Source organism: Morone saxatilis, unplaced genomic scaffold, assembly GCF_004916995.1.
Source record: "Morone saxatilis isolate NCDOM2014 unplaced genomic scaffold, NCSU_SB_2.0 Contig8, whole genome shotgun sequence".
Classification (NCBI taxonomy): domain Eukaryota; kingdom Metazoa; phylum Chordata; class Actinopteri; family Moronidae; genus Morone; species Morone saxatilis.
In genome coordinates, this window is record NW_023340257.1 from 14,371,523 (window position 1) to 14,395,951 (window position 24,429).

At 41.0% G+C, this 24,429-nt stretch overlaps 2 protein-coding genes across 5 annotated transcripts in view; both read left to right on the forward strand.

Annotated features, from left to right (window-relative positions):
• Window positions 1–9,778, forward strand: part of kmt2a (lysine (K)-specific methyltransferase 2A) — a gene marked incomplete at its 5' end in the record, with an annotated part of 29,555 nt that extends 19,777 nt beyond the window's left edge. For 3 of the 4 annotated variants that reach the window (XM_035680649.1, XM_035680652.1, XM_035680651.1), the window contains 9 exon segments: window positions 85–2,694; window positions 2,883–2,954; window positions 3,037–3,263; window positions 3,511–3,585; window positions 3,737–3,911; window positions 4,182–4,289; window positions 4,425–4,505; window positions 4,737–4,866; window positions 4,976–9,778. In XM_035680649.1, coding sequence (XP_035536542.1) covers window positions 85–2,694; window positions 2,883–2,954; window positions 3,037–3,263; window positions 3,511–3,585; window positions 3,737–3,911; window positions 4,182–4,289; window positions 4,425–4,505; window positions 4,737–4,866; window positions 4,976–5,251 — 3,754 coding nt within the window. 4 annotated transcript variants of the gene reach the window in all.
• A 3,810-nt stretch (window positions 9,779–13,588) lies between these two features.
• On the forward strand, window positions 13,589–17,888 carry c1qtnf5 (C1q and TNF related 5). Its single transcript, XM_035680589.1, has 3 exons — window positions 13,589–13,734; window positions 16,393–16,637; window positions 16,719–17,888. The coding sequence occupies exons 2-3, from the start codon at window positions 16,406–16,408 to the stop codon at window positions 17,237–17,239; spliced, it is 753 nt and encodes a 250-aa protein (XP_035536482.1). The 5' UTR covers window positions 13,589–13,734; window positions 16,393–16,405; the 3' UTR covers window positions 17,240–17,888.
• The last annotated feature ends 6,541 nt before the right edge of the window (window positions 17,889–24,429 follow it).

Genomic DNA, 24,429 nt, shown 5'->3' on the forward strand with positions numbered 1-24,429 from the left:
TGTCCAAAATGTTTTTCTGATTATTTTCCGTGGTCTCTAATAATCCAGCATATTGTCTTTTTATGTTGTTGTTGTGTTTAACAGGACTTTAGGCAAGCAGCGTATCGGCCAGCTCGATGGCGTTGATGATGGCTCAGAGAGTGATACCAGCATCTGCACCACCAGCACCACAACCACTACAGCCACCTCCTCGTCCACCCCACATAAGAGCACTCCTAAGAGAAGGGGCAGAGAAAGGCACACCGAGAAACCGGACTCCCATGACTCGAGCAAGGAGGCTGACAACAGTGGCGGAGCAGTAAGCGGCAACACGCGAGAAGGCAGAAAGAACCAGAAAGAAAACTGTCTTCCTTTAGGAGGCGGGGTCAAGTCCCAGCCGCAGAGTCAGGGTCAAGATCCTCTTGAGGCCCAACTGTCCCTCAGCACAGACCTGCTTAAATCAGACTCTGACAACAACAACAGTGATGACTGTGGCAACATCTTGCCATCAGACATCATGGAGTTCGTCCTCAACACACCTTCCATGTCAATGCAGGCTCTGGGTCAACAGTCAGAGCCGTCGTCCTCAGAGCTGCTCCTCGATGAGGGCTATGTGGATGTCAACCGGCGTAAAGACATTCTGTTTGACGACTTTTCCCAGCCGCTGCCCAGTGCTGAGAGTGGAGGTGTGGTGGAAAGTAGTGTGAATAGCTCCATATCTGTGGAGGAGCCATATCTTCCTCTGGAGCTGCCCTCTGACCTCTCTGTCCTTACCACGCGCAGCCCCAGTGTCAGCACCAGTCAGAACCACACTGCTGGGAACCTTATGTCAGATACCTCAGACCGCACCATGATGGGCTTGACCTCTGACCCAGAGACAATAAGTGGAGACAAGAGTGGGGACAAGAAAAGAGCGGGGCCAGGTGTGTCACCATCAGAGAATCAGCGGGATGGTACAACCTTGGGAAACAGGGACACACAGGTCACAGAAGGTCACATGACTCCTGAGCAGTTTATTCCCAGCCCTGCCATCGGCCAGGTGGTTGAACCTCCAGGTAATCAAGATGTTCCCAGGAGTTCTGGTACCCCTGGTTTGCCAAGTTCTCCCTCCCTGCCTCAGAAGTACCTCCCAGCATCAGCTACAGCTGCAGGCAGCCCCAGTCCGGTTCATGGACCAGGACCATCCCAGGCTCAGGTTTCCAGCCCAGCAGTCATCAAACCAGGACCTGACAAGCTCATCGTGGTCAGTCAGCAGTTTCAGCCTCTCTATGTTCTTCAGACTGTCCCTAATGGTGTCACCCAAAAGATTAGTGCCACAGGAGTGATGGACAGCAGCTCTCAAACAGTGCTGAGCTCTATGACACTTACCACAGGGTTAAATACTGGTCTATCCACGGCCCAGCAAATATTTCCTGCTGGTGGCAAAGTCCTGGGCACCATGCCTCACCCTTCTCAGATCCACACCTTTACAGGAGCCACACAGGCAGGCTTCCAGACGGGAATCCCCAGCACCACCTCAGGGCTTCTCATCGGGTTGCCCTCTCAGGCCCACGACCAGTCCCAGATTCTGGTCTCAGAGGCCAGTCGGGCACACGAGCTGGGTCACAGTGTTGCCATAGTGTCAAGTCCCTCTTCCCTCACTTCGTCCCCAACTATACTCGCCTCTGCTCACGGCAAGAAGAGGCCTATCTCTCGTCTTCAGCCAAGAAAAAGCAAAAAATTGGCCCGCTCCCGCAGCCAGCCTACTCTGGCCCCGTCTGAAATGGGCCCTCCCAACATGACCGTCATCAACCTGTCTTCTAGCATCCCAGGCCAGCCTGGTAGCCTGGTTGAGTTAAACACACTGTCCACTTCACAGCGCAAGGTCCCAAATATTATCAAGAGACCAAAATCAGGTGGCGTTATGTACTTGGATCCTAATACTCTCCTGCAGCAGAGGATTCCTGGTACTGCCCAACCTGGTATCCTGGGTCACGATTCCTCTACCCACCTACTACCTTGCACAGTCTCTGGTCTCAACCCCAGTCAGTCAGTGTTAAATGTTGTGTCTGTGCCCCCTAGTGGAGCTACAGGCCTTCTTGCACCAGGATCAGTCTCCCTCTCCACCCCAGTCCTCAGCTCTACTGATATCACAGGGCCAATTAGCAACCTCCTGTTTAAAGCAGGTCCACATGGCTTGGGCCTGTCAGATCAGGCAATGGTCCTTCAGTCGGCAGGAGGAGCTCCTCTGATGTCACAGCTCAGCTCCTCTGTGCAGACATCTATAGCGAGCAGCATCTGCGTCCTGCCCTCCCAGCAGACCATCAGCATGGCTGTCAGCCAGCAAGGAGAGACAGACAGCAGTAATGTCCACTTACACCATCAGCATCAGCCTGTCAACAGAGCCCAGACTGTGGACTCTAGTCCAAACACCACTGTTACTTTAGCTCACGGCCCAGCCACCCCTCTAAGCCCTGCCAAGGGGCGTGTTGTTGGAGTGTTCACTCAAACATCTGCATATTCTCAGAGCAGTAGAACAACTCCCATTTCCAGATCATCAGAACAGAGGCCGCATAACTCCGCCACAGCAGTCGCAGTTTCAGGAGCAGAAAAAGGCAAACAGAAAACAAAGAGGAGCAGGCAGAGTACAGACTTAACCAGCGGGAAGAGGCTAAAGGCCTCTCAAGCCGAGGAGCATGAAAGCAACCCAGCAGGACGACCTCACTCAAACCCAAGGTGAGACATTTCTTATTTTGGCTGCTTGAAATGTATCTATGGTATATTGGGATATATGAAAGTTTCTGTGCACTGTAATATAGTTTGGTTCAGGTATAGAGAAGTGAAATATCTGACCTTATATGAAGACTATCAAATGTTCACTGAGCTTTGCATAAAATATTTTCCTCTCTTTTCTTTTTTGCAAGCAGTTCCAAAGAGCTGGGCTCCCCTGAACCCATGGACACTGGCAAGCCAACAGACAAGGCAACCAACAAAAGGTAAGGAGTCAGCCACGATAGGTGTCCGTTTTCATACCGAACGTGTTAAAGGGTTCTAATGCTTACCTCAAATCTTTTCCAGTGTTCTTGGTAAAAAGAAGACATCTGAAGGCTCTGTTTTACCGGGGAAAGTAATAGGGAAAGACAAACCATCTGCAGCTGGGGGCACAGGGTCTCTTCCTGTGGCTTCACCGCCTGACCAGGATGGAAACAGCAGGGACACCGGCTTGGATAGCAAACCCAAGAAGGGCATCATCTTTGAAATCTGCAGTGAGGACGGCTTCCACATTCGCTGTGAAAGTATTGAAGGTGAGAGAAAACAACCTCACCTTTACCATGTTTGTTATATTTATGTTTCTTTCCCAGTATGCCTCTTGAAAAGGGTTATATAATGTGTGTTTTTTCCCCCACAGTATTGTTTTTTTAAATATTTAACACCTTGAAATACAAGTTATTTAAATATTTTGTCCCACATGTTAAGTACAACATATGCATGAAGTGTATGAACATACAGTGTGCATGAAATCCTTAACTGACCTGCCCTGTCTCATTACAGAGGCTTGGAAATCCCTGACTGATAAGGTGCAAGAAGCTCGCTCCAATGCACGACTCAAAGAGCTCTCTTTTGAAGGTGAGGCTTCACTCTGACTCATCAGAACAACAAAGAACAGTAGCTATGTTGTTGTTGTATTTTTAGAATCGTATCCACTTCTATTTATCTTGACCTCTTCAATGGAAAATGCAAATGATTCATGGCGGACGTGTTTCTTTTCTCTCCCCAGGCGTGAATGGATTGAGGATGCTGGGAGTCGTCCATGAGGCAGTGGTCTTCCTGCTGGAGCAGCTTTACGGCTCCAGACACTGTCGGAGCTACCGTTTCCGCTTCCACAAACCAGAGGAAACCGATGAGCCTCCTATCAACCCCCACGGATCAGCTCGGGCAGAGATCAACCAAAGGTTAGGAAAGGGCCTACACACACACGCGCGCGCGCACACAACTTTTGAGGAAAAGTGTTATTGTGCATACTGTATCAATGTGCACCATGCACATTGATACTAAAACAAGTATGAGGTAATTTCGAGTTTGGATACTGAGTCATTAGACAGTACGATGGCCAACAACCTGCTTTCTGACTTTAATACTTGTTATTGTTGGTTTTAATTGAACTTAACTGTACCTGTTCTTGTGTTTCTGACTGCTGTCTATTCCATCTGTTTACTTTCCAGGAGGTCTGTATTTGACATGTTCAATTTCTTGGCCTCAAAACACCGCCAACCTCCTGAGTACAGGCCTCAAGAAGAGGAGGATGACGAAGGGCAGCTCAGGACTGCCAGGTCAGTTACAGTGTACACAAAATCACTGTTATCTGTTCACAGTAAATATGTCTGTCCCCCCTGTGGATCTTAACTTATCTTACTATTATTCAGAAACTGTCACCATAACATTACTTTTTCATGCTGTTGTTGCAGGCGTGCCTCCATGGAGCTACCACTGACTATACGATTCAAACAGCTCAAGGCCACCTCTAAGGAAACTGTTGGAGTCTACAGGTTAGACTTCGATAATATACTTTGTGACATTAGTCACTGGATTTCTCTGAGACCAGACACTTTTTACCTTGGTGATTGTTGAGATCTGTCGACTGTTGTGGTTGTCCATGAGTTAAATCACTTTGATTACTGCTCATCACAACAATTTATTGTTTGTCAATATTAACTGTACACTTTCAGATCAAGAACTTTGGCCAAAACAAAAGGGTTTAAAACTTTATCCCTCTGTAGGTCTCCCATTCACGGCCGAGGTCTGTTCTGCAAGAAAACCATTGATGCCGGGGAGATGGTCATTGAATACTCTGGAAATGTCATTCGGTCTGTTCTCACTGACAAACGGGAGAAATATTATGATGGAAAGGTGAGGTCATGGGAATGAACTTTGAGTTTAAATTGTATTAGTTGTTTGATTAAGTCATAAGGTATTGGGAGCATTAATAATACAACCTCTGTCTCTTCTTTCCTCAAAGGGAATTGGCTGTTACATGTTTCGCATCGATGACTACGAGGTGGTAGATGCCACGGTGCACGGCAACGCCGCCCGCTTCATCAACCACTCCTGCGAGCCCAACTGCTACTCTCGGGTCATCACTGTGGACGGCCAGAAGCACATTGTCATCTTTGCCTCTCGGCGCATCTACTGTGGCGAGGAGCTCACCTACGACTACAAGTTTCCTATTGAGGATGCCAGCAACAAGCTGCCCTGCAACTGCGGTGCAAAGAAGTGTCGCAAGTTCCTGAACTGATACCCGTATTTAAACTATTTAAAGAAGACTGCAAGTCTGTTGAGCTGCAGTGCCACGATGTTCTGGGGACACCCGTGCCAGGGGGTTTGTCGTGGCGCTGGCTTTATGCCAATTTTCTGAGTCTGGTCCACGTAGGATCACAGCTGCCGGCAGGGCTAGAGCCCTGTCTGTGTTTCTGCTGCTGGTGTTGGCAGAACACAGCAGAGACAGCAGTTGTGGGCCGTACTGTATATACAGGAAGGCCATTTTGGAGGAGGGGCCATTTGTAGAAATTCCAACATATTGTGCCTCCTTTTGTCTCATTTATATTTGGCATGGGAAGTTTCACCTTCAGAGGTGAGTTATGAAACGGTTTGAGCCTTCACAACATTGCAATATTAACTTTTAATTTACATTTGGATATTAAAGTTACCCCCCTGCATAATTTTTTACGTTGGCCCATCCTCCTTAATTTTCTATAAAAACGTTATGGTCCGCTAATGCTGAGATGTGAACATAGAAGAAAAAAAAAAATCAAAGAACTTGGTTCCATTTTACACCAAAGTGCAATTTGTTGAAGGGACTTGGAAGAGTAATTTTATTAGAAAGAAAAATTAGAACCTTGTTAGAATTTCTTTTTTATTTAAATCTCAGTGTCAGCTGTTATTGATGCACATCGCCCTGTCTGAATGTGCCCCGATGCCTTCAGAGTCGTGATATAGTGCAACCTTCCCCTAACTGGGCTTTTTTTCCCTAAAAGCTCGTGTATAGCATCCTGATGAGAGCTGTACAGGTGGAAACACTAGGGGGAGCAGTGGCCATAGAGAGGAAGAGAGAGAAAGGAGACGAGTGGGGGGTTGAAACGGAGGTTGGCCGTTCATGTAAAGGGTGATATCTTTAATCTGACAGTTTGGTAGCTATATAGACATGTTATTGATGGGATTAAGCCTGAGAGATCGAGGCAGCTAGAGATTCTGGTGGACTGACAGCCAAGGGACTGGAGAACCCTACTGATGTGCTTTAGTAGACATATTTATAATTGATTTTTTTTTGTGAGCTGTGATCCAGAAACAGCCATGGATCTTTCAGAAACATACAGACCGACTTGTCGCAAGTTTGTGCATACTGTTGGTATTATCTTATTGGTAATTATATAAGCTCGAACTTTTAAATCACGTTCCAAATTACAGCAGCAAAGAGAACCAAACATCACGCCCTTGAATTGAATTTTCACACAGCTTGTTTTCTTCTTGGCCTGTTGTGATAACCATTACTATGAGAAATGTTTTTTATTTGTATTAAGTCTTTTAAAGTCTTGTCTGTTATCTGTCTTTTTATTACGGACAGGGAAATATCATGCTTGCTTTTAAAAACAAATGTAAATAATGTATATTTTTCTACAAAAAAAAGACTTAAAAAGCACTCACTAGTGAATAGCACTTAATGATGGTATTTATATTTTTAAAAAATCTTATTTATTTTATTGCCATTTTTGTAGGAAATAGAGGTTTACAGACACTAATGCTTGGTCTCTATGTTTTGTATTCCGCTGCCTTTTCAAAGTTGTTTTTTGTTGTAATTTTTTTTGGTTTTTGTTTTTTTAATTTGTAGCCTGAATGTTTTCTTTGATTCCAAAGACTGACACTGGTCTGTGGCTTGGTCCCCTTTTTTAGTTCAGTCCACCAGTAGCTCTTTTATCTATCCTGGGCCATTTGGTCAGAGCTGACAGTTTTTTCATTGTTCCAGTTTGAGCTGGCAGTGTGACAGTCATGTGAACTATTATTATGCACTTGAGAGAGTTTAGATTGTTGATCCATAGCAGATATCTCCTCTCTCCCGCCTTATTGTCTCCACACCACACCACACCATACCACACCGAGAACCCAAGTCCACCTACCGGTCCTGTCACAATGATTCGTTTTTATTACTTGTCACTAATCAGTCATGAGTCGACAGGCTTACGGCCAGTTGGCACATAAAATCCAACAAGAGTCCCATCAGTTTAAACAGTTTTGTCCCTCTGCAGACTTTGTCTATAACAAAGAGGTGCCTTTATTTTAATGCTCCCAACAGCATTCGTCACACGTCCGTTGAGCAAAATCTGTTAATTTAAAACAACCACTCATCGATCCTTACCATCATTTGGAAATCACTCATTTTTCTTTCATTCAGTCTCCTCGTGGTTTGCCTTAGTTATAAATGAGCATGCCTCTTCTCTCTTACAAGCCTTCATGTCCTGGACCGAATATTTAATTAGACTGTTTAGACTGTGGTTCCACAGTGCAACTCAAGAAGTCAGTTACTTTCTTTGTTTTTGTCCCTTTTTTTTTTTTTTCAATTAATTTATTGTTGTCCGCCGTTCGTGCTGACTTCGTTATCACCTAAAGGCCGTTAGCAGCTACTCCCACACTGCTCCTTGTTGTCGTGAAGTGAAACGAAAACATTACCCACACATGGTTTGCACTTTAGCTGTGACACAGGCACTGAATAGACATAGGAAAACTCAGCTCTATCTCCAGACAGACAATGCAACTCCAATGCTGAAACCATAAGCACATGCAGTCACTGAGAATACTTTGAGTTTGTGCATCAGGCCCTGACATATAAACTGCTCAACTTTGATTGGTTTTGATGACTCCTGAAAGTGGCGTTTGAGGCTCTAGCGAAGTGCACTTGACTCTTTTTTTTTCCGAAACAAAGTGAAGGCAGGGACCACGCCAGCAGCCCTTTCCTTCCTGAAGGTGCAGTGTGTACAAACCTCGGTTGTGCTTTTCCATTTACGGCCCAAGATCAAGTCTTGAGGTCCCCCCCACCCCGACCCCTGCCCCAACCAACCCTGACTGACAGGCCAGCCTTGTGGTTGTACAGCTGCACCTACATTGGGCTCGCTGGGTTCTGCTGCTAAGGTCAACAATGAATGTATATTCCTCCTCTACATCATCAGACCCGCGATGATGTCGATACTTTGTCAGCTACATTAGTTTTCAGTCACTCTTGTCAACAACCCTGATAGATATGGAAGACGTGTAGATACGACCTCAAACTGGGCAGCAGCAGCAGCAGGTTCAGCACTGGGAATAATACTGAAGTGTGAACAGCATTTCTGTCTGTAGGACAACTGGTTCTCACTGGGTTAGCTCAACACTTCACGCTAGCATCGGTGATAACACGTTTACTGATGCCAAGGGCTCTGTCTACGACTTTCTCGAGATCCACTTCTGAATTTTCAGGGTCAGAGGGTTCAGTGAACAATAACTCATTTATTTCACTGTTTTAACAGCATATATACAATAAGGAAAATGGTCTCTGTTGTTTCTTTGGATTTCATTTTACCACGCCACACCAGTGGCCCTTCTTCGTCATTATCTGTAATTATAGTATAAATACATAACAATATTATACGGAAACATGCATAGTAATTTCTTGTACTTTAGTATCTATACAATATATGGAATGGACAGACAAACTTAGTTACAGTAGCAAAACAGCAGATTTATAATGGTTAATAGCAATGTTTCAATGTACTCTATAATGGTTTTGTGTTACAGTACTATCAGATGAAACTAACGTGCATCATTCTTTTGTATATTGATATCCAGTACCAATTTTGCTGTGCCTGTGAGTGTTCCTTCGTCATCAAGGAGCATTGCAGTTTATCTTTTTATTTTCTTTCTGGAAAGGAAACGGTTTTTATGTGATGAGAAATGTAACTGTATTAATGTGGTTGTGAACTTCTTGAGGTCAGCCATTTTGTTTTTCTCCCTGGTTGTTGTAGTGAATGTTTTCTGTTTTTTCTTTGTACGTTTTTTAACAGGGAATTTTTAGACAGCTTACTTGATGTGGTATAAATTAAGAGTTTGGTTTGTGGAGACTGACCACGAGTTCTAAAGATCCCACCAAAATGGCATTTTGTTTCATTTTGGAAACCTCTGTGTCTCCCTGACCACCCCTCTCTCCTCTGAAGCTTTGGTTGTACTTATCATGTACTGTTTTTATAGGAAGTCATAATGCTGAGATAATGCTGATGTTGAAAACATTTAATTTATTTATTTTGTGCAACATCCACCCTGAATTGTTCTTTTACAAGTCAAGGTTTGGGAGAGGTCAGACGAGTACGTAACATGTATTTGTAATTTTCTAATTGTTTCTTGTGTATAGAAGTTATCAGCCTATGATGGGATGTGGTGTCACAGAGGGAGAGGATAGTGGGACGTGCAAAAAAAGAGGGATCATGGATCATGAACAGGCTAGATTCTTATGCCTTGACTATACCTTTGTCTTATCAATATTCCTCCTGCGCTCTGTAATAACGGTATCCATGAGTTCAACAGTCATATTTTCTCCCGTTTTAACAGTGTTCTTTCAATACACATCAATGAAATGAAGGAAAACCACCACAGTGAAAATGAACCACAAACTACTTGGTTGAATGTATAATTAGGAAACAAAGTTGTACATAAGTGTAAAAAGAAAAGTTTCTAATCATGTTTATTTTCTATGCACTTTTTTATTTAAGTGATAGTTTAAATAATAAACATGTCTCCTTTACTCTTTTTTGTCTCTTGCCTCGTTCACTGACTGAGCAGCTGTTGAATTTATTAAAAACTGTCTGTCACTTAAAGCACCGGGTCCCAACATGGGGCTCCACATTCCTAAAATATGAGGAAAACTCCTCTTTGATGCAACATTCACAGGAAGTAACCTGCTCCAAGTCACTCATTTTACACAAACTTCCTGCAGTTATTGTGTTCACTATTTGGGTTCATTGTAATTGTTCTGTACTGTTATTGTTAAGCATTGAATATAATATGAATATCTATAAAATATGTCCTAAATGCCTGGACACCCCAGCTGCCACCCCAGTTTGGTGTAAAAAGGCTGTCACATTTAATACTTTCTTTCAGATTCATTTCAAATATGTGTATTTGTTAACTGATTTCTGATGCTACCTTAGATATTTCTATTCAGTGCTTTACTAATGTGCCACAATAATGTGATGTTTTTGACTTCAAATAACTTCATTTATGGGCTTTTCCAAGCAAGTATTGATATATATGATTGTTTGTGAATAAGTTAGCACATATTTCTGACACCCCATAAATATTTCTTTAGACTATGTCACATACTCAAGGGTCATCAGCTAACTTAATGATAAAAAAAGGGTCTTACAGAGAAAGGTTGGGAGCCACTGATTTATAAAACAATCTCACTACAACATACATGTCTTAGCTCTTCTGGAGATTTTGATCATCTCACATGATCTTCATCAGCAGATGCAGTTTCCATTCCTTCAAATGTCTTGTTTTTTTTTAACAGCACTTTAAGGACTTTTTGTCCGTGTTGGTTTAAAAACATCTGCTGAACGCATGATATGACCAAAAGCTCATGAACAGCTCTAATGGACCTTGTGGTTACAACTGCTGTTTCCAAGAAACAAATCAAATATAATTTACACCACAGCTAATCGTTTTTAAAGACAAGCTGTTTGAATGTTTTCAATCTATTACTGTGAGTTTTTGGAGCAAATGTTTGACAAAAGACACATTTAATTAATTTTTGATTTCAAGATCAAATATTCAGCTTTAATATAATTTTAAAACACAGGACTGCACAACGAAATGCAGTTGTATTTGTTAAAATGTATTAAAAGAAATTCAAATATTAGAATAGAATAAAATGGGCAATACTATAGAACAAAGTATATAAAAGTTGCATTAAAGGAAGAAATAAAAGGCAAAACTACCTTTTGTGACATTTTATATTAAATGTCATTGTAAACTCATTTTGTGAATGTGTACAAGTAAAATGTACGGTAGAGTCAGTTATGTCTGGCCACAATAATGAGCTGTTTTAAAGTTCAAAACTGAGCTTTTTTTCTCACAGAGAACAGCTGTTGTGAGAAGTAAGTGCATCACTGCACTACAGTCTGTTTTAAGGAGCACACCATCTATGTTCACAGCTTTGTGAGTTAAAAACATTCCTTACATGTCTTTGTTTTTACTGTGAAAAGTAAGGCGGTTCCTTAAACACAAAATAAAGCTGCTTTGTTATTCAGCTAACCCAATCACACGTTTGCTGTATGTTCACCACCACCCACTAGAAATGAATTAATTATTGTTAGTTTGCCAAATGGTCAAAATTAACAGTAAATCCTCCCAAACAGCAGTTTATGGATTCTTACAGGAAATTAAAAACAGGTCTTGACTCTGCTGCGTCTCACTGCAGTTAGAGCTCACTGCCTCCACAGGATCCTGCTCAAAACCCTCCTCACACCAGCCTGCTGACTCAAATTCAAAGGAAAGTCAACTCTTGCTCATTCCCATTAAAACCAGTGTGTTCGCATTAAAGCACTAATCGGACCCATGTGTTCAGGCAGAGGCGTTTCTGTCTTTGTTCTCAGTGTGACCACATGTCGCAGTTAAAGACCTCATGTTTAAACTGTCGGGTGTGCCCATATTCATGATCAATTATGTAATTTTATTTGCTTCAGTATGACACAGTAACTAACACATAAAGACTGATGCAGTAGTTTTGTTTAAATGATTTACTCCATAGTATTCATTATCTCAGTGGTTGGTAAATTTGTGGCTAAATTCGGCCATATAGCAAAAACATTGTCCCCCTGACTAAAGCTGAAGTTTCCACTGAGACAGTTTACAGTTTTTATAATTTACACAATTCTCACAAATACTGTAGATAAATGTAAATCCTCATAACATTTCATGCTGCCCATACTTGAACAGAGAGGCATGTGAAATGTAGCTACTCTGCCTTGTTGTGCACCAAGCTGTTGTTCAAGTCCAATAAATGTACCAGATTAATACAATTTAGAAATATAATAAAGGTTTTTACTCATTGTTTTAACCTACTTGACCATAACTTATTTCTTCATCACAAACACAAATATGTGGCTGTCTAACTGAAACTGTATGCCGATGACATGTTTTTCTAAGACAGCAAAAACAGCACTTTCAACCATAACTAAAGGCCATTGTTTATAAGTGTGGATAATAATTACAGCTCTAATCTCATAGTTAAACAAAGACACATATGAGCCATGTCCTGCCAAATAAATACAAACATAATCTACTGTATCTCTGTCAGCCCAAACTAACTAATGCAAACAAAAGTCTTACAGACTGTGAGGCGTTCATATTTACAATATGTGTGTGTGTGTGTGTGTGTGTGTGTATATATATATGCTATATATATATACTGCAGACTGACTTGGTCTTTGAACATGAGTATTTGACCTCATGGTGGTGCTAGAGGAAGAGTCTGGGGATCCACAAAGTCGTTTGGATGTATCCTCTTGGGACCATGAACATCTGTTAAGATATTGCAATCTGAACCAGACTGACATTTCCATCCCTACAGCTGCTAACATGGCCTAAAAATGATAGCAAACCTGTGATATGTTTGCTGTATTAACTGAAAATCAACATGATTTATACATTTGTTTGTTTGTTAAACATAAACTCTGACTGCCCTGTATCATACAAAACACAGTCCTGCTCCAAGGCTTCACCCTGCTTGTGTTCTGTTTTCTCTTCTCTCACAGAGATTACACTTGTTGGACTGTGATCTCACACTGCTCTACCATCCCCGGTTTTGGCACAGTTCTGGTCAATTTGGGGTCGCTGCTGCACGATAACAGCAAGAACATGTTTCCATTGGCCTTAATTCAAAGGAGCTGCGAAATGTAACCAGCTCAAGTTTAGCTTTCTTGCCAAAAAGATATTAAGACCTCTTGCTTTTATCAACTTAATGCTGCCACTGAGGGATTACAGGGCAAAGAGGATTACTGTCAGATAGTCTTGCCTGAGTAGAAGACTGATATTAGCAGGGAGATGCTATCTGAATGGAGCAAATTGCCTCATCTTAGAGGCAGATAATGAAACTCACAGAGCAGAATATGTGAATGTGTGTGCGTCTGTTTGCCTTTGTGTCAACTGACGTCTGTATTTGTTGCTCTCTCTTTCCCTGTCTTTTTAAGCAGTGGTGTTTTAATATAATAAAGTGAGGAGGACAGCTCATTTTCAGCTCCAGTTCATTGTGGTGACATTTGCCTTTTTCTGACCGCAGCCCTCTGAACTCTCTGTGTCTCTCGTGTCTTGGAGAATTTCCCAAACACTGTTATGTAATCTCCCAAACATTCCTCTATTTATCATCCTCTCCATAACTTTTCTCCCCCCCCAAAAAAAAAAAATCGCTCCTTTTATATTGATTTTGTCACCGTTTTGTTTTGTAATTGGATATTTCTCTTTTATTTGTGCTGGATAAACATCAAATATTTTCCTCTGTGTCCTCCCTGTTCTCTCTCTTCTCCACCCTCAACCCCTCCTCTCCCTCCCACCCCAGTTTCTAATTGGATTTCATTATTTCCTTTCAGTATTTCCCAGCCAGACTCTCTGGTTGGGAGGAACAGCTTTCACTGGATTCTTGTCGACACTCACGGACATCAGCAGCAGCTGCCGCTCTCAGAGACTTCACTACATCATCTGGTGAGTTTTTGATGATGATTATGATTTTATTTCCTGAAATATGAAAGAAAACTGCTTGTCATGGTTTGAATTTCATGGCAGGTGAAATCTTCATGTCAGGGTGCAGAGAACAGAAGTACTGGCAACCTTTGTTCCCTTCAGACCACTAAAGTGCATCATTGTGTATTATGTAGACATGGGCTGGATTATATAGAAAACAGTGGAAGAAGTATTCAAAATCTGCACAGCAACATGTACTTAAAGTATCACAAGTAAAATCATTATGCACCAGAATAATATGTTAAATGTTTAAGCAGTATTATAATGTGGTAGCTGGTCAAGATGGATTATGACTACATTATGACCTTCTTATAATCTAATAATAATAATCTGTGAAGTAAGTCACTAAAGCTGTCAGTTACATGGAATAAAAAGAACAATAATTATCTCAGAAATATATCGGCGTAACAGTACAAGTTAACAAAAAAGTAACACTATTTTAAGATTACCTAAAGTCAATGTATTAAGTTACAGTTGTTTCCGGGGAAGGCATTATTCAGCAATACAGCAGCCAAATAAATGAGCAGCTCTTACAGTAAATGTTGATAATATCAATGCACTCCAGCTGGTCTTGAGGCAATATGCCAAACTCCTCCAAATGGCTGCTGGAGCTTACATAGAAATCATGTCTTTGAACTGCCTGTAAATATGGTCCAGATGGAGAAGCTGAATCCAAATCACTGGACTCGCTGAAATCAAAGCTCCAGCCCAGTGATTACGTTCAGTTGATTCGTCTTTTGTGCAGCTTTTGAAAACATGTTTCTAATCATCTGAGGGCTACTGAGGAGTGGTGGCAGACAGCTGTTCAGACTCCAGTATTTGTCTTCTTGTCTGCTCTCCTCTTCTGCCAGGAACGCTGACATGCATTTCTTCCTCCCTCCTCCTTTTTTTTCTCAGTTTCTCTCTTTCTTCCCTTTTCTATTCTCCCCTCCTCCCCCTGCCTCTCCCTTTTTTATGGATGTAAGCACTCACTTCCAATTAGACAACCCGCAGATAGATGACAAAACTTTTCTCATCATTGTCAAACACCACAAACAGCAAGTTCTCGTTAGTAAAGTTGGGAGTCCTACAAGATGCTGGTAGCTGCTAGTCCTCCTGCTCAGCTCATCAGCTCAGTTTATGGTCCTGTGACGCCTGTCCTGCCCCCAGACAGACGAGACGAGCTGGTGTCCCTTGACCAAAAACCCTGTGAGCAAAGGTGCTGAAATACAAACGCTTTAGTTTATGGGCAGCAGAAGTGAACAACATGATATCCCTTGTACTGTCCGAGCAGGGTCAGCTGAGGATTCAGGTTCTTGATTCAGGTTCATGCACAAATAGGAAACAGAAGCAGACAGAAAAAGGGGATTTTTGAGGAATTTGAGGATGAACCTTTAAACTTTTAGGTGTGACAGTGAGCAGTTTCTGAGTAGACCGTCTGGTTTTCCGCATCTCATCAAGCTTTTACTGGAAACATCTGTTTAGAAACCAAGTGTGCCATGTTTTCTTTTGAAGATATGATGAATCATTAGTTCAGGAATTTGACTTCTATTCCTTGGATCCCTAAAAATACAGATTTCACTTAAATATGTAGCCATTATAAATGTGAGTGTTGGAACATGTTTATTTACATGGATCTTTGTATAATTATACCAGTGTATAATGTAAAACTACTGAAGGCCATTTAATAGAAAAGGTGTTTGGATCAAACCTTTGCTGATACAAAAGTTAAATCAGAAACCCTTTTCTGTTTTCCATTGGTTGTTATAGAATCATCTTTTATTTATGCTCATTTGTTCCATCACTCTTCCACCACGTGCCTTCCCTGAAACAGAGCAGGCTGTTCTTAGTATCCTGACTCTCAACTTGGAACCGAAAACTGCACCTGTGTTAATAAATACAGGTTCCACATGGGTGTTTACATTACAGCCAAATCTCAGTAAGAAATCTCCACTCAGGCATGTTTTCATATTCTTAGAGCTATTGGATTTTGAAGACATCTACCTGAGTGGAAGACAAACTGTCATCTGTTCAAAATGTCTGGTTACTATTACAGTTCTGGCAACACTGACATCTCGTGAATAATACCAGTTTTACTTTGTACTGAAAGTTATTGAAAAAACATTATGGAGTATTTATTATGTTAATAAAAAATAAACTGCAAGATTAAATATTTTTAGAATAAGTACTCGTAAATTTTGGAGTAGGTATTTAAAATGATTAATACTAAATTCTTTTTAGATTTGGTTTGGGACTAAATATCACTGTGCTTGACTCATGACTCCGATCACGGTCCAGTATTGAAACAGGTCTGCATGAGAGAACAATAGACCTTAAATTGATTTGATACTGAAACCTTTGTAACCCTGCTCCATAGTATGTTTGACAAGAAAAGATAAACAGAATATTATAATGTAAGGCCTTAAATTATGCTGTAAAACACTCATTTCAGTGTGTTTACATGTGTTGTTCTCTGCTTCTGTAATTTGATGTTTGTTTTAAAGTAAATAGTGGCATTTGTGGTTCACTTTTGTTTAATCAGATCACTATTTTCCCATCGTATGTAGTCCTTTTGTGTTACTCCCCCACAGACCGTGTTTGTAAACCGAACTGTTTCCCTATTTTTCTTTTCTCTCTCAGCCGTGACACTGCAATGACCTCGCTCCGGCTGTTGTTCCTACTGCACTCCCTCCTTGTCCTCCAAGTCCATCTTTCCAACCAGTTAGAAGACAACAAGATCCCTCCCAGTCTGTGTACTGGTCACCCTGGTATCCCAGGCTCTCCTGGAGCTCACGGCAGTGCTGGTCAGCCAGGGAGAGACGGGAGGGACGGGAGAGATGCTGCTCCGGGAGAGAAGGGACAGAAGGGCGACAGGGGAGACCAAGGTGCTCTATTTGATTTCTTTATGTGTGAGTATTTGATAAATGTCCTGAGATACTCATGTCTGTGCTCCTCCTCTTGTCCAGGTGAGACAGGACTGCGAGGCCTGACCGGAGACAGAGGTGACCCAGGAGAGAGAGGAGAGAGGGGGCAGGCAGGGGAGTGTGCTGTGGCCCCCAAATCAGCCTTCAGTGCCAAACTATCTGAAGGCCTCTCTTTACCCCTCACTGTAGGCGACGTGGTCCGCTTTGACAAGATTGTGATCAACGAACAGGGTGACTACAACACAGAGACGGGACGCTTCACCTGCAAAGTCCCTGGAGTTTACTACTTCGCTGTCCACGCCACAGTCTATCGTGCCAGCCTCCAGTTTGACCTAATGAAGAACGCACACACAGTGGCATCTTATTTTCAGTTCTACGGCAACTGGCCCAAACCGGCATCTCTGTCAGGCGGCTCCCTGCTTCACCTCGTCCCTGGCGACCAGGTGTGGGTCCAGATGGCTCTGTCAGAGTACAATGGATTTTACTCCAGCACCAAGACAGACAGCACCTTCACCGGCTTCCTGGTGTACTCAGACTGGAAAAACTCTGCTGTGTTTGCATGACATGTGCTTATGAACAAAACAAAGTCATATCCCACTTTGGGAAATGAACCACAATTTTGCCTATTTCAGTTTTCTAATTGAGAAGTTCTGGATAAAGACAAGTGAATAAGATGTGTAGTACATCTGTATTTGTTTGAGAAGTAAAGAACACACCAGACAATGTTACTTGAATGGCACATACCGTACTGGTGACGTGTAAAGGCACACACATGAGCAGTAATGTTTATTCAGTGTCTGTTCTTCAGTTGCAGCTTTTAAACTGTCGTGACACTTAATTCTTATAACAGATGTTGTGACAACGGCCTCCAGCCAACTCCAGGCCACAAATTCAAACAGCTTCTACTCTATTATTGACTTTTGTTTCCCATCAATTTCTTCACAGCGAACATGAAAAACTTAATAAATCATCATAGTTTTTAAAACACAAATTACTGACATATTCTTGGTTATAAATACACATTCATGCAATAAGTCAGTTGTACGCTTTTAGCTTCAATCTCCAAACATCATATTTGTGTCACTTTCTCATAACATGCCTGCCTGTGCACACATCTGTTTTGAAATGTAGACATTTAACTGGTTGCAGTGGTGGAGGAAGTACTCAGATGCTTTAATTAAGTAAAAGTACCAATAAAACTGTGTAAAAACATTTGTTAAGTCCTGCATTCAAACTCGTACTTAAGAACAGTCTGTTAGGTAGAGAAGGATTTAAGCAGCAACAAGGAACTTTTATTTTGTGTTTTTTTCTGGAGGTTCTGGAGGTGTTTCCACTACCTCATTTCATTGATTTCAAGGGGCATCTGACCCGGTGGCAGGCACTAGGAATAAATATAGAAGAGAAATAGCCATGTTCTCGCTGATGGTCTGGTGTGAATATGTAGGTCATATAAAGGCCCCAGTATTGAATTAGACTGTTTCATAACCTGTTAAAACTCTGTGTAGTATAGATTTAAAGTAGAAGTATTCATTCTGCAGAAAAATGGCCCTCGACTGATATATTATTATATGATATTGATGCATCAGTATTAACAATTTAATAATGTGTATTTTACTGTTGTAGCTAGTGGAGCTAGTTTTAACGATACCGTTTGGTATTTTAGTCCAGTGGTTTCCATCCTAATGGTCTCCTCTTCTGAAATGCCACAAGATAAATCTGTGAGGTTATGAGATGATTCATGAGGCAGTGTCTTTCTTTGCTCTATTTCTGTTCCTTTTATTTGATAATTTTACCTTATTGTGGCACGGAGCAGGTGCGGGCGGAGACACTCAACAGAGACAGGGATATAATAAAGGTATTTATTGTAAAGGCTGAGGGAAGATAATAGAGGCCTGGGGACACTTGGCCGCAAGCTGGGAACATGGGTATCCAGGGCCGTAAAGCAGGGCTGACCAGACGAGGGGCTGGAGACAAAGACCAAAGCCAGACCAGACAGAGCTGCAGGGAAACAGGATTAGGCAAAGGGGGGAAACAGGCAACAAGAAGAAAACTGGTGATGAATTATAAAAATGGCTCAAAGAGTAGACTGACTGATGCAGAGTGGAAGTGGCAGGGCTGAGTGTTTGCAGAGGTATTGATTTTTGAGATGAGGCTCAGCTGATGCAGCTCTTGTCTCCACTTACACAGTCACACAATTCAGGGGGAGGCAGCAGGTTAGGGAGACACAGGATCGAGAGACATTGAGCCTCAAACTATCTTAGAAGTTTAGAAGGGAAGTTGCTCTCTGTTGGAGCTATAACAGCTAATCTGAATCATGATAATCCGACACTGCCTCACAAGCCAAAAAGGTCAGAACCCACCAGCTTAATCTTTCATGAATTCAAAAGGTATAACTAGCAGCTATTAAATAAATGCACTGTAGTAAAACTGCAATGTTTTCCTCTGAAATGTAGTGCAGTAGAAGCATAAAATGGAAACACTTAGTACAGTACTGAGTAAAATGAATGGTCACTTTCACGTGGCACTTTAATCAATAAAATTAAACACCCAACTCTCTGTTTTTTATCCTCAAAGGCAAAGAACTACCAAAGTAAATATCATAATGAAAAAGGTTGGAAAAAATTCATTTTCCACTGGATTTACTCTGTTTACCTCTCGCCTAATGATTTCACCAAACGCTGTAAGTACCTTGACAGACTCTCCAGATACATTTCAACACTGTGAGCTGATTTATGCAAGTCATATCTTTCTTCCCAGTCACCAACGATCATTCAAAACAATAACATGTATTATTTAACCGAGCTGAGTCATTGTCTCTTGACATTTTACTTCTGGCGGAAGTTTATTTAGGAGTGTAAACACTAACAAAACTCAAAGTCTCTCTGTGCCTGTCAAATACACTACCTCACACATGAGGAAATGTTATTTTCCCTTCACTCCCTACACATAATTACGCTTTAAATATATCCCCATAACTTTTCCCTCTAGGGTAGAATGAGAGAAGCAGGGAGTTAATCAATCTTCCCCTGGCATCAATAAGTTATTTCCATTAGTTCACGGCCTGTAAATCGTTCTCTAACTGCTTGAAGTCGATGGCCAAGCAGACAGTGAAATCACCCTGAAATACAGAGCTCTCATTGGTGGAGTTGTGTCTGTTTGTGTAAAGAGGAGTTTGACGTCTGGATTGATGAGTTGATACTTACACTGCATAGTTGAAATAGATTAGGAGGACTTTAGAAAACACTGAAATCAAGATTCCTCTAGCACTTTAAGATATGTTTGACTAGCCACTAAAAATGACTAATTAAATTAATTAATTCAAGTTAGATTATATTATTAGTACATTTTATGTCCCTATGTCATTGTCTAAAAGCTGCTTTAAAGAAAAAAAAATTCTACTCAAAATATTTACATATTTCTACAATATAGTCATCACTGTGACTCCAGGAAGTCATTGTTCCAGCCAAAAAATAGTCCGGGATAAAACCCCCCACAAATTTCCTTCCTTTTTACACTTTTTTGTGTGTGGATCAAACAAGATATAACGAGTTAATTAGTGAGCTATAGAAGTATACAGGAAGGTGTATTTTGTTACCAATCAGGCTAGCTGCTTCCCCTACTTCCAGTTTTTATGCTAAGCTAAGCTAAGCAGCTGCTAGTGGTACCTTTTTTATTTATAAATGGATCAATCAATGGATCAATCAATGGATCTTGTCAACCAACTCTCTCTGCAAGCAAGCAAACTGCCATCTGTCTCAAAATGTCAAACTATTCCTTTAAAGCCTTCTCCAGTCCCATTAAACACCTGGACTATATTTTAAAGGCCCTATCAAGAACCAGTGTTTGGCTCTTATTATACACTAATGAAAACATACTATACTCAATGTCTGCCAAAAGATCCTTCTAAATGTTGTCCACACACTGGACCTTTTAAATTAGTGAATAAATTAATTAGACACATATTTAAAGACATTTAGTCCAAACAAATAACAAAATCACCCATCAAAACCCATCATATATAAACATCATAAACATAAACTTCATCCTCAGTTTACCAACAATACATAACCTCATTGTCCTCAGTGACAGCGATTCTCCAAATTAAAGTTGAAATATATGTAGGTGTTAACTCTGAAGCAGTGTGATTTGAAACCAAATGTTGCTGATGAGTCACACAGCCAGAATCTAGATGAAATATGCTGCTACCGACTGTGTTATTCTCAGTGGTTTGGCTTCAGCAAAGATGGTTCAGCTGTAGTTGGAGGAGGTACTGTGTTTGTCCAGCAGGGGGCAGTGTGGTATCACCATTCAGCAGCTTCTGTCTGCAGGAACATATGAGAGTCTCATCACTTTGTGCTTCATATTATCGGGGCAGGACTGATCATTTCAACCAGCTGTATCAACAGTCTCTGAGTTGTCTTGATGCCGTGCAGCAGTGGCTGTGCACACAGGAATGTACTGTAGGATTTTATTATTCATCACCCGTTCCAGTACCTACGTCCCATTATGTCATAAAGGGACTCAAATATTTATTGATCATATTCTTCCTTTAACAGAAATGAAGTGATTTCTTCCAAAACCAGATATTTACCTTTTGAAACTTAACTGCTCTTAAGTAATTATTAACACAAAAAGGTTAATTAGACATTTTTAGTATATAAATAACTAACTTATAAATGAAGGCCTTTACTGTCACACTATTGGCACTTATGTGAACAAAATCCTAAATAAATGCTTAACCAGAGGGATAATTTGTGAAGTACCTCAGAAGTACTGTAGACAGATCAATAAGTAGCCCTCATTGATCCACCCTGTGCTCTCCTTTGTTCATTATAAATGTATGAAAGCTGGGGGAACATTAACACACTTACTTTGAAAATCTGTGAATACTAAATGGAGTTTGGAACTGTCTGCAGATCAGCATGCAATATAAATAAATTGTTCTAGCCACTGAGGTGTGAGAGAGTTTTATTCTCCACTGAGAAACAACTACGACTGTGACAATTACATGTCGAGGAGTTTTATATGCATTGAAACTTGAATATGTTTTCATTTAGTCCCACTTTTCCACATTCCTACGAATGTAATAACAAGTAATCTCTACTACGATTGAGGCATTTTGCATGTTATTTCTCAGACTAGACTTTAAGATTAAAATAGATTTTTCACTTTTCAACTTTCTTGCCCTTGTAAGAAAACATATACAGTTTAGTCTTCGGAGAGTTACTGAATCAGATATTCAGGATGTTCTCATACAAACTCTTAAGTTTGCATAATGTTTGAATTGTTTACTGGAGTTCTTTTCTTGTTCTTACTGAATGAAACATTGCTGTTAAAAATGTATTCATTTCACGATGTTGATTTTATCATGATACCGACTCACCAGTTCTTCCAAATACAGATGTATTTACACTATAATCAGCCACTTGAGTGCACACAGGCGATCTCCATTTAACTTATTGTGTGACTTCTACAACCAACTGGCTGCACCACTGATGATGATTTAGGTGTGTCACATTAAAGGGGCTGAATACTTCTGCAAACCTGTATGTTAGACAGTATTTGTAATTCATTTAGATTAGATGGATTCACTTTGAGTCTTTTTGTGTTAACCAGTGCCAGAAAAGTCATATTGCATCACCTTTGATTCAACGTTATAAAACAATAAAATATGAAAACTCACACTCTTTTGTACTTTTATAGGCACTGTATTTAAATCAGTAAAGGTACAGGATGTATGTGAGTAGATTTTAAGTACTCTTTTAGCCCAGGCCATCCCTCTTTTTGTGTAGGAACAATGGCACATTTCAGTCTGAAGGTGACAGTTCAAGCACCACTGGGGGCTCCTATAATGAGACCTCTGATCTGATGGCTATCATCCAGTTTCCTACTTCAGGAGTCACCAGCTTTAATCTCTGCATGGCCCATACATCACACACTGCATTTATATAGGTTATCAGGATTATCTGTATTCATTACAACAAACCTCTTAATTACTGTTGAGTCAGGGTTGAGTGGAGGCCAGGGCTAATGAGCTGCTTGACTCGTCTTCTTTATCTCTTCACATTACTGTCAAGCTGTTGTTTGCCATTTTAATTTAGTGACACTGTTTTCTCTCTGTTTTGTCTTGTTTTAGCTTCTATAAATCCAGATTTTAACTTCTATCTACAACATTTTGGTCTCTATTTAACTGCTGTCTTTACATCATGTTAAAATCAGAAATAGAAACACTACTCTAGATCCCTGCTATAGCTCATCTATGCAGGGAAATTCTCTTATTGTTTACGAACCCCATAGGGAGGTCAGAGGTCAGGGTCAACTCCCGATCAGCACTGTTTGTCTTTGACATTTTAACAGGGTGGATGCTGACTGTTGTGATGGCTTGAACCCTTCTGGTTTTGACGATGTTTTCCCACTCATTAAGACACCAGCATTCAAACACACACTTTATGGTTGATGGAGAATTGAAGAGTCAGGGTAAGAGATGGAGACAGTGATCATAAACAGAAAACGTAGGGCCTGAGTGAGGCAGGGAAGAGCACACTAGAGTTTGACATTTTCCCACACTGCTCCCTGGCCAGGACCACCGGGGTCAAAAGGAAGAGGTTGAATCCCTGGAGTATAAAGCTCTCCTTTGGTTTACTCCTCCCTGCTCTTCCCCTGACATTACACTTCCTCTCTTCTGTTAACACCATACTCATTTAAAACTAACACATAAACACTGTTGAGGCTGGGCTCGAGGGGCGGGAGACAAAAAACAATCACTGGATTTGTTCTGTGACCTCTAACAGAGTGTTTATGTTGTGTTTAACCCTTACCTACCTGTGCACACCTCTCAGCTGTTGAGCCACACATGACTTCAGTACCAGTGAATGAGAGCATGAATCAACAGTAAAAGATGCCCAATGTCATGTTCAGAGACAAATTCATGAATGAGATGAAACTTAAATTATTACTGCAAAAATACACACATTTTAATCCACAAATTAAAATGTCTTAATGTCACTGAGTGCATTCTTCTATCACAGCAGATATGGAGCTGGAGATATTTTTAGAGAGGACATTGGGAACGGGAATAAGACTATAAACCACAAGGCTCTAGTGAATTGTCATATGTTGGTGGAAGTGGTCCCATATGACCATTAGGGGCCCACTCCTCTAACCCTGCAACCCTCCTGCAGCCCCCAAACACTCCCCTTATCTTCACACAAGATGGAAGATGAACTATCTCTGGACTGAACTGCTGCATTATAGGGTTGAAAAAGTGAAAGTAAACTTGTGGATATACTTCCCACTGTATTCCAGTTGTAAAAATGACCCACTACATAAAGCCCCCGGGGATAAACTGCAGGCTGTGTGGATGTCATGAACAGATGGTGAAATCATTGAAACCAAAAAGATACAGAGGCCACATCTTAAAATATGTAGCTTTTAGTAAACTATGTTGGAAGGAATGTAAGACGGAAATGTGATTCTGCATAGGCCCTTTTCACAGCAGACAATAAACTATGATTTTACTAATAACATTAACAATAGCTCTTTTTCTCTATTTACGCCTCATTTAAGAACCAGTGTGTAGGATTTAGAGCCATCTAGCGGCGTACTTGCATATTGCAATGCCCTCTCATCACCCTCCTGCTCCAAATATGTAGGAGAAGATATGATGGTTGCGACCTGCAGCATCTGTAGATAAAAACGTCTCATTGTAAGGTACACAAATGAAAACATACCCATGAATATTATATTAAATTTC